Source organism: Chelonoidis abingdonii, unplaced genomic scaffold, assembly GCF_003597395.2.
Source record: "Chelonoidis abingdonii isolate Lonesome George unplaced genomic scaffold, CheloAbing_2.0 scaffold0027, whole genome shotgun sequence".
In the NCBI taxonomy this organism is placed as follows: Eukaryota; Metazoa; Chordata; order Testudines; family Testudinidae; genus Chelonoidis; species Chelonoidis abingdonii.
In genome coordinates, this window is record NW_027424288.1 from 743,700 (window position 1) to 754,610 (window position 10,911).

Sequence of the window (10,911 nt, forward strand, 5' to 3'; positions counted from 1 at the left end):
GGAATTTTCCTCCAGGGCGGATTGGCAGGGGCCCTGGAGGTTTTTCGCCTTCCTCTGCAGCGTGGGGCATGGGTCGCTTGCTGGTGGATTCCCTGCAGCTTGAGGTCTTCAAATCTCAATTTTGAGGATTTCAATAACTCAGTCATGGGTTCGGTGTTGTTATAAATGTGTATGGGTAGGGTTTTGTGGCCTGCCTTGTGCAGGAGGTCAGACTAGATGATCATATTGGTCCCTTCTGACCTATGAGTCTATGAGTCTATATAACTAAGGAGTTAAACTAACGTACAGTACACGATCAATCATCCAGTAGAAGTGATTGGTTATACAGTAAAATTACTACTAAAACATTAAGAATTATATGATTTTAAACATACAGTACTCCAATTGTATGAAATTATTTTCTCAGAAGTAAAGTAAGAGCAAACCATTGCTAACTGCCCTGTACTACTCTAAAGGAAACTAATGTGTTTACCAGTCAACAAAAACAGCTTCATTTGAAAATTATATTTGACTATCAGGTAACAATTTATATAGCTAAATGTGAACAATTAACACTTAAGAATGCAGTTTGGTTGCGAATTTTTTTAAGCCAGCATTGTTCTATGACCTGTTGCAAATAATTGTATTTTAGTTTCACGTTAGGAACATAATGGGGAAAAGAAATAAAAACTTGTTCCAATTTGAGGACAGGTGGTATCCTTAAATGTTTTCTATGAACAAATGGTGTAAATAATGATCCCTTTTTTATAATTAGTCACAGTATATGCAGTTCTTAAAGATAATTTGTATAACTCAGCCCTTTAAATATACAATTAAATTACCAACAGCTCATTTCTGCTAGATTTTGCACTTTGGTATATATTAACACTTGAAGCATTAAACATTATTTGACCACAATACTACTACTCATTTTTTGACATTTTTCTTTCAAGTCTGTCAGTTTTAAGTGGCAGAATATGTAACACCCCTCAAAGTATTTTAATCAGGCTGAACCTTAGGAGGTATCACCTGACATCCAGAATATAATTCATGAGACACAGTTCTTCAAGTATTCTGCAATCCTGATCCTACAGCAAGCTCCATGCAGGTGAACCCCTGTGTCTGTGTGCAGCCTCACTGACTACGATGGAGCTCTGCACAGGTGGAGGGATCAACCCGTATACGAATCTTATTGCAAGATTAGCACCAATGAACAGTCATTATGGTAAAATTAAAATTAAATGATCTGCAAATCATAATAATTCTATTTGTTGCAAGTAGAAAGGGTCCTGTAATACTGGAGAAAACAATTTCAAATTTAGTCAATATGTACACAACTGTCTGTGAAATCTGACGCGCTATCAAAAAACAAAGACCACTGACTTGAGCCTTGATCAAAAATAAGGAGGTATGCTAGTTCACACTGTAATATGTTTATAACAACTTACCAATGACATTGTGTTTTGAACTGAAAGGATCTACAATAGTTTGATCTCTGTAGCTTCGAAATCCCTGAATGATCACCTGAGGGATAAACAAGTTAAATCTTAAAAATTTCAAGGAAACTACCATACACACTCATCCATAAGCTGAATTTTTTTAGTAAAAAAGGGAAGCACCAGAGATGAGGTAGTTCGTGTGTGTTTGTTTTTTTTAAAGAGGTACAAGAATTTAAATTTGTAAATCAAATAAATAGGTTTCTATTTTTTTTTTTAAATCACAATATATATAGTCATTTTTCATTCCAGTCTTGCAGTTAAGATCCAAGTACATTTAAAGAAATTAAGGGTGAGGTTTTAAAAAAAAATTCTCACCCCAATATTAGTTTATGAGTAGCTTTTTTTCTATCACAGAAGGTACACTTATACACATCTAGGTCAAAGAATAATAAGGAAATAATAAGGAAATATACAAAAACTCAATCTTGCTGTCACAGCATAAAGAAACATGAAAAGATGTACTTACAATGACAGATTAGAGGAAAAAAAAATTCCTGTTCTGCTAGAGCTGAGCCCTTTACTTTTTTTTAAAGTTAATTTCATACCCCAATCTGCATATTTAGCATACGAGTGCAACTTGCAAGCTCTAAACAGAGTAGTGGCTGCATGTAAAAATTATAGATAGCAGACCTATTTCTATGTAGGAAGTAGACAAATATGCTCAGAAAGCTTTTTCGGTGTGTAGTGCTAAAACTAGTGAGTAAGATCAAAACCTCTCAATGTTAAGCAGTCTGCTAGTTTCAAATGGAAATTAGTCTTCCTTTTCTACCATTTATGTTAGCCTTTTTGTGAAAATGTACAAACCATTGCTCATTATTTGCATGGTGCTAGTAGTCCAAGTATTTTCCAGACGGGAAGAAAATTTATCTAAATGAGCTCATTTGTCCTAATGAGCTCACGTAATACACAGGCACAAAAACTACAGGAAAGGGATTAACTGAAGGTGAGAGACAAATCAGTAAGTTCAGAAATATCTCTCAGATATATTAGAGAGACACGGTGGAAGCAGTAATATCTTTTATTGGACCAACTCCTGCTGGTGAAGAGACAAGCTTTTGCTGCACAGAACAGTTTTTCAGGTCTGGGAAAAGTACTCAAATTGTTAAGCATAAGTACTTAACATATACTCCAAAGGAGCATTCAAGTTGGAAGTGTCCTGTAACAGCCCAGCAGTCATAGGACAAAAAAGGGAGTTAATAGTTTACAGATTATTGTAATAAACCATAAATCCAGTGTCTTTATTAATCCCATTATTATTAGTGTCTACCAGAATTATGATTTTAAGTTCCCAAGCTCATCTTTTGAAGATGTTGTGCAGGTTTCCTTTGAGGATGAGAAATGAGAGGTCAGATACAGAGTGATAATTTTGTGAAAAGTATTTGCCCACAGGTGACATGGTGCTTTTGTCTTATATTTCTGTGTGAGTTCATTAAAGTGCATACTATTTGTTATTGAGACATTTAGTGCAAATGTAATGATAGGCACGTATAGGACCCATGGATCTTGAAAGGTGTATTATGGAAGTAGGGGGTAATGATCATTGTAGCAATGTAGATATGTCTGCAAATTTTACATCTGCTGTTCCAGCAGGGGTCTGGTGCTCCTCTGAGTTGATGGGTCCTAGTTTGTCAGGAGCTTGCTTCTGATGATGAGCTGGGCAAGGTTGGGGGTTCTCTGAAGGCCAAAAGAGGAGGTTCAGGAAAGACTTCTTTCAGGATGCAGTCCTCATCAAGTATGGGTTGTAAATGTTTGACGATAACCTGTATGGACTCAAGCATGGGGTGATAGGTAGGAGTATGCGGACAAAGGATTTTTTTTAACTCCTGTATTCAAGCAGGTTCTCTTGGGGTATCTGGATGGCTCATTCCATGATGAGATCTACTTTTCTGGTGGAAGGTCCTTGTTCGGTGAAAGTATTTTAAGTGTGTTACAGTGTGTATCGCAGACTCTTCTCCTTGGAGCTTATTCTGTGGTATCTCAAGGCCAAGCTGTAGATGGCAGATTTTCATCAGGAATGGTCCCTTAGAAAGTCTATTAATTACTTATGATAAACAATCTGTTCCATCTTCTATTTAGCTGTGACAATTTGGGTTTGTTTACACTGGCCCGCTAAAATCAGCGTGGCTGCAATCAATGCAGTGGTATCGATTTAGTGGGTCTGATGAAGACACAATACGTCAATGAGAAAGCATTCTCCTGTCAACTTCAGTACTCTGCCTTCCCAAAAGCAGAAGCTAGGTCAGCAGGAGAGCATCTCCTGCCAACATAACGTGGTGTAGACATGCATTCAGACAATGTAAGCTACGTCGCTCAGGGCGTGTGAGATTTTTTTCATGCCCCTGAGCAACATAACTTACATCAACTTAAGCAGCAATGTAGACCAGCCCTCGGAATACCTTTCCTACACCTGAAGAAAAGCTTTGTGTAACTGAAAAGGTTACTTTTTTTGGACCAATTCTACAGGTGAAGGACATTACTTCACCCACCTTTTCTCTCTAATATCCTGGAACCAACACAGCTAACATAACACAACAAACCTCAGATACACTGTCAGTTCCACATTTTTTTTTCTTGGGTGCAGTAGAGATTTCAGTCTGGTAAGCTAAAGTAAAACATAGTGCATAGGGTATTCGTATCTTAAAACTGGCTCTGCATACCAGAAAGACACGTACTACAAAAGCCAGCAGAGTTTACCTCAAGCAAACCCCTCCAATTACAAAAAAATATTGTAAAAGCAGCAAAGAATCCTGTGGCACCGTATAGACTAACCGACATTTTGGAGCATGAGCTTTCGTGGGTGAATACCCACTTCGTCAGATACATGCACCCATGAAAGCTCGTGCTCCAAAACGTCTGTTAGTCTATAAGGTGCCACAGGATTCTTTGCTGCTTTTACAGATCCAGACTAACATGGCTGAAGTAAGGTGCTATTGGGCTGTTAGAAATACAATCTTGTTCTGATATTTCTATCACCTTCAAAGAAAGGGAAAAGCCTAGAAAATGTAGAAGAAAACTTAGTTTGATAACATTCTGTCTGGCAAGAACTTACTTATCAATAACTGGGATGTAAAATTCTTATTTTTGTACTGTTCTATTAATGCAGTCTTCACTTCCCTATTGTTTGTCTGTATAATCTCTGTCTGGTTTTGCAATTGTTTCTGTCTGCTGTATAATTAATTTTGTTAGGTGTAAACCAACTAAGGTGGTGGGATATAATTGGTTACATAACCATGTTACAATATGTTAGGATTGGTTAGTTAAATTTTAGTAAAATAATTGGTTACGGTACAGCTAAGCAGAACTCAAGTTTTAATATATAGTCTGCAGTCAATCAGCAAGTAAGGGGGGAACGGGAACAGGGACTGTGGGTGGGGGAATTGGGATCATATTTTGCTAAGGAGGGGAATGGGAACAGGGACACAGGCAAGGTTCTGTGGTATCACAGCTGGGAAGGGAGACACTAAGGAAGGAAACTGGAATGATGCTTGCTGGAAGTTCACCCCAATAAACACTGAATTGTTTGCAACTTCGGACTTCGGGTATTGTTGCTCTCTGTTCATGCGAGAAGGACCAGGGAAATGAGAGGGTGAAGGAATAAGCCCCCTAACATCTTGGTGCCGTTGACTCGGATGCGTCGCATCGGATAGGTGAGTGGCAGCCTGTAAGTCCCCCTATCCACAGTCCGTGCAACTGCTTGGAGGGGGTACAGCAAACTCTCATGATGGTAGTTGCAGGTTCCGGCAAGCCAGGGTAAAGGATTTTTTGGATAAATGGATAAGAAAGAACCAGAGCCCATACCAGGTGCAGGGGTCAGCCTGGGATGAGATTAAAAAGGAAATGGAGGAAGTGTTAGGGGACTCAGAGGGATGGGGGATGGCTGAGGAGCCCACCCTCCTTTGGTATATGAGTAGTGGAAAAAGGTCCCTGCCCACTGGGACTGACTGCCTTCCAGGGAAAAGAGGCACTTCAGTCCACTTGTGAGAGGTCTGAAGTAAGGGCAGCATTATGGGAAGCTGCCAGTAATCTTTCAAGCTTGGTGCTGTTTCAGCAGGGGCTGCTGAAGGGTTGTAAAGTAGTTAGGGGTGGTTAAAGATAATTTGGCATAACAGGGCTTAAAATCAGAAGCAGAGTTAACAGATCACCTTTAGAAACAGGAGCTGGGACTTGGTCCTGGGGAAGTGGAGGGGGGAAAGGTTCCAAAGTGAAAAATGGCTGAGTTTGCAGGTAACAATTCCCACTCTTCTCCCAGAGCCAGGATGGGAACCCTTACCCCCAAGTTCTCAACGTTTCAACCCAGGGAGCCTACTCTTGGTTCAGAGCTAACTATATCCTTTTCTTCTTTTCCTTCTTCTTTCTCTGTTTACTTAATTTGCTGCTGGTAGCCTGTACTTTAAACTGACCTAACAAGCTTAATTGGTTTCTTTCCACCTCTTCCCCCTTCTCTTCCCCTGCCTTTCCACTCTTCTGTTTTTCCGAAGTTTTAATGGAGGGTACTTTGGATACTTATGTGACATGTTTTTGGTTTTTTGTTTTGTTTTGTTTGGGACAAAGTATGAAGGAGGTCTGCTGTATTCCACAGGAATTTTTGGAGTAAAAGATCCATGGGTAACCATGGAGACAAATGTTTTACCAGGGAAGTGAGAGGGTGAAGGAATAAGCCCCCTAACATATTCCAGTAGCATCTAAAAGCCCCATTGTGCTATAAACTGTACAAACATATAACAGACACTTTGCTACTCCCAAAAGTGTATAGTCTTATTAGACAAGGCAAAGAATTGGGTAGACCGGAGAGGGAAGAGAGTGGCCTAATTCATTCTTTAATTTTTTTTTTTTTTTTTACAGCTCTGTCAAACAACAGGGGTAAGTCTGAGTTCAGGAATGAAGTACCCTTCATGGAAGACAACTCTTGTTTAAACTCATGTGCTATAAGCTTGGACACATCAGATGATTACAACTCCACTGATATCACATAAATTAAAGCAATCTCTAAGGCAGACAGGACCCAACACATATAGGGGCTTAGAGGTTAAAACCAAAACTTCACAAGAATTCAGATAGCTGGCCCTCTCACAGAGTCAAATTTATTCTTCATCTGCAGAGCACAAACACCATAGCATCACTACTGGCAACTATAGTTAGTTATCTGGATATCCAGAAAAACTGGGGATAGCAGACCACTAAGTTGCAAACCTGAGAAACAGCATATACCCTTCAGTCAGGAAAAATTATACAATCTTGACATTCTTCTGGTTCCATCTCTCAGTGTACAAAGTCTTCTAGGGGTTAATCCACAGACATTCAGGCTTCAATTGCTATTAGGCACTGAGTAAGTCACTTTCCCATCTGACCCAATCAAGCTAATATTCTCCCACATACTAAGACACAATAGCCAATACCTCCTTATTAACAGTCCCATACAAAATGAGAAGGGGAGAAGTAACAAAATGGAACCCTCACACAACAGATCCCTCAAGAAAGATGGGAAATAGCTCAGTACTAACTACTCTTTTGCCCATCTCAAAAAGAAAGAAATGTAGCCACTAAACATCACATGTTCCTGTGCTAGGGTAACAAGTGAAACACCACCTCCTCATGGTCATCAGTTGCAAAGGTGATAGATCTGAAATATTTTTTTACAAGGAAGGATGTGGACAAACTGGAGAGAGTCCAGAGAAGAGCAACAAAAATGATTAAAGGCTAAGAAAACATGACCTATGAGGGAAGATTGAAGAAATTGGGTTTGTTTAGTCTGGAAAAGAGAAGACAGAGGGGATATGATAACAGTTTTCAAGTACATAAAAGTTGGTTACAAGGAGGAGGAATAAAAGTTGTTTTTCTTAGCCTCTGAGGACAGGACAAGAAGCAATGGGCTTAAATTACAGCAAGGGTGGTTTAGGCCGGACATTAGGAAAAAGTTCCTAACTGTCAGGGTGGTTAAGCACGAATAAATTGCCTAGGGGAGGTTGTGGAATCTCCATCATTGGATATTTTTAAAAGCAGGTTAGACAAACACGAGTCAGGAATGGTCTCAATACTTAGTCCTGCCTTGAGTGCAGGGGACTGCACTAGATGACCTCTTCAGGTCCCTTCCAGTTCTATGATTCTATGATTGAAAGTTCATACTTAAAAAGTAATTATCAATGGTTTGCTGTCAAACTGGCATTGTATCTAGTAGGGTCCCAAAGTGGTCAGTCCTGTATCCAGTAGTAGTCAATATTTTATTAATGACTTGAATCATGGATTGGTGAGTATGCTTATAAAATTTGCAGATTACACCAAACTGGGAGGGATTGCTAGCAAGCACTTTGCAAAACAGAATAAGAATTCAAAACCACCTCAACAGATTAGAGAACTGGTCGGAAATCAATGAAATGCAGTGAAGTGTGAAGAATTACATTTGTGCATCTGATTTTTCCTTCTTAATTACAAAATGAGGAGTAAAGGGCTAGGTGGTAGTACTGCTGTAAAGGATCTGGGGATTCCAGAGGATCACAAATTGAACATGAATCAATGTGATACAGTTGCAAAAAAGGCTACTATCATTCTGGAGCATATTAACAGAAGAGTTGTATGCAAGACCCCTTCTATCAGCACTGGTGAGGTCTCAGCTGGAGTGCTGTGTCCAGTTCTGGGTACCACACTTTGGGAAAGATGCAGATAAATCGGAGAGAAAGTCCAGAGGGGAGCAACCAAAATGATAAAAGGTTTAGAAAACAAGACCTACAAGGAACGGTTTAAAAAACTGGGCATGTTTACTCTTGAATTTTATTAACCCAGTTAGTTTGGTTTTAGAGCTAAGGACTCCAGGTTTTCTGGATTTGCCTAGTAAACAATCTGCCCCCTAACCCCTAAAAAGATTTGAGACAGGGCAATAACTGAAGAATTTCTCAGTCTGAATAGATGGTTTTAATGAGAAAAGGCCTCTAAACAGTTTTTTTCTGAAAGAAGTGGGTTTATCTTGCACTCTTGAATGGAGAGTTTGACAAACATCAGCAATGATTCCAGCACCTCTTAATGTCCTTCAGACAGGAGAAGTCTTGGCCTACAAATCTCCCAACCAGCACCAGATCCTCAGTGAGTGACACTAGCAGACACTCAAATGCAAAACACATCATTTGTTATCTCTAAACAATAACTGGTTCCCAATTAGAATATGTCTAGAATAGGATTTGTTTTAAGATGGTTAAAATTATTAGCTAGTATATTTTGTAAAAACCCACCTTTTATCTTAGTGTAGCATATTTTGGAAAAATAATTCCAATCTAGACATCCAGCTACTTTATCTGTGAAGTAATCTGAAAACTCTAGATATTGAGAAACACTCACTGTCATCAAACTGACTAACCAAGTTATTTGCCATCCAGAATAATTCCCTGATCAAGACTCCATTGACACTATGGGGGACGCACAAATATTCTCAGGGGTCCCCAACGTGGTGCCCGCAGGGCATCCATGTGCACCCACCTACTGGCCGCAAGACAAGCAGCCGCCGAAATGCCACCGAGAAGTGGCAACATCAAGAAGCACTACCGCCAAAATACCGCCAAATTTCGGTGACGACACCTTTTGATGACGCCCCTTCACGGCAGCATTTTGGCAGCGATACCTCTTGATGTTGCCGCATCACGGCGGTATTTCGGCGGCTGCTTGTCCGGTGCCCGCCCCACGGAAAAGGTTGGGCACCACTGCTTTAGCTCTTGCAGAAGATTTCAGTCACTGTCATACTCAGAATAGAACTTGTCACCAGTATGCCTCACACTGAGGCTTCACACACCTCTATTTTCAAGGGCCTGAATGATTTTGCTCCCACTAACATCTGATGTTCTTTCCTCAATGTCTGTCTCCTCTTCACCCTTAGCTTTGTACCCTTCTTTTAAACTGCCCTCACCTAAAAAAGAGCTCTGTGTAAACTCAAAAGCTTGTCTCTCTCACCCACAAAAGCTGATCCAGTAAATCAGCAGTCCTCAATCAGGGGTCCAGGCCCCGAACAGGGTTTATGGAGATCCTCTAAGCAAGGCTGGCATTAGAGTCACAGGGCAGAAAGCCAAAGCCCCACCGTGCAGGATGAAGCCTGGGGCCTCGAGCCCTGCCATCTGGGGCTGAAACCAAAGCCTAAGCGACTTAACTTCATGCCACCCTCCCCATGGCAGGGGTCCCAGGCAACTGCCTCGTTTACTACTCCCTAACACCAGCCCTGGCTTTTATAGGCACAGATGAGCCATAGAGTTTTTAATAACATTTTGGGTGGGCTTCAGAAAAAGGCTGAGAACCCCTGCAATACATGACATTACCCCACCCGCCTTGTCTACCCACCACACCTGGCACAGCTGGGCCACCTAGCATCCTCCTTATCCCTTCAAAGGCACATCTTGTGGGGTCGCCCCCTCCCATTTCTCTTTATTTACACAGACGTTACGGAGTTTTTCGGAGAGGGGAAGGGCTGCGCTCTGGGCCCAGGTACAATTGCCACCCACCCCGCACTTCCCGCCAGCCCTGCCTGCAGGGTGCTGAGGGGGGGCGGGGGCTGCCAAGCAGGTGTGCAGCAGGCTCTGAATGGAGCCAAGCGGGGTTTGGCACCCGGCGGGCCCCCACCGGCAGATCACACGGGCGGGGGGCTCCTCCCCGAGGACAGGGCCTGGAGACGCTCTCCTCTACCCCCACAACAGGGCCCAGCATTCACCCCAGAGCCGCTCACCCCAGGTAGGGCCCGGCCCCGCAGCCCCCGGCCAGACCCTCTCCCCGGCAGGGGGGCGGCGCTGAGCCCCGGCGTGGAGCCTACCGCCTTACCTGTTTGATGTACATTTCTCCGGAGGATGGGGACGGCTGCTGCCCCCGCCGCGCTCGGCCTCCTTCACCTCACGGCGCCCGCCTCGCTCCCCGCCTCCTCGCGGCGCGGCAGCCGGAGCCCGCCCGTCAGCCCCCACACACACAAAATGGCGGCGGAGCCACCTCCCCCTCGGCGTGGACCACTCGGGATGTGGAGCAGGGGGGCGGCGGCGGGGACAGGGCTGTGGGGGGCACCGCAGCGAAGGCTGGGGGGTGCCGCTCACTCACACCCAAGGGCTGCGCTGCCTTCCCAACCCCGCGCTGGGAAGCGAGCGAGTGGACACTCCAGGTCCGCTCCTCCCCTCCCCATGTCTGCGACAAGTGGTGCCGCCCGCTAGGGGGGGGGGCTGGGCGCCAAAGGCAAGTGCGGGCGGAGCGGGGGGGTTCCGAGAGAAGTGGGACGAGATAGGGGTTGGCTAGGGAGGTGGCAGGAGATGGCTGCAGGGGAGGGTTCCCCCAGGGGGTGCTATGGGCTGGGAATGGCTCTTTAGTAGCACCCCCCGTGGGCTGGCAGGTGGATCCTATGGGGGGCAAAATGGATGGGGGCTTGGCAGGGGGATGGCTGTATGGGAGGGTTCCTGTGGGGGGGCACAAGGGTGGGGGCTTG

General features: G+C 43.4%; 1 protein-coding gene across 1 annotated transcript in view; it reads right to left on the reverse strand.

Moving 5' to 3' along the window:
• The window catches only part of SMC3 (structural maintenance of chromosomes 3), a 50,473-nt gene extending 40,092 nt beyond the window's left edge, over positions 1–10,381 (reverse strand). The window contains exons 1-2 of the mRNA XM_032793523.2: positions 10,266–10,381; positions 1,428–1,503 (exon numbers count right to left, since the gene is read on the reverse strand). Of these exons, the coding sequence (XP_032649414.1) occupies positions 1,428–1,503; positions 10,266–10,280 (91 nt within the window). The 5' untranslated portion in view covers positions 10,281–10,381. The remainder of the gene's footprint in view (positions 1–1,427; positions 1,504–10,265) is intronic.
• Positions 10,382–10,911: the final 530 nt, after the last annotated feature.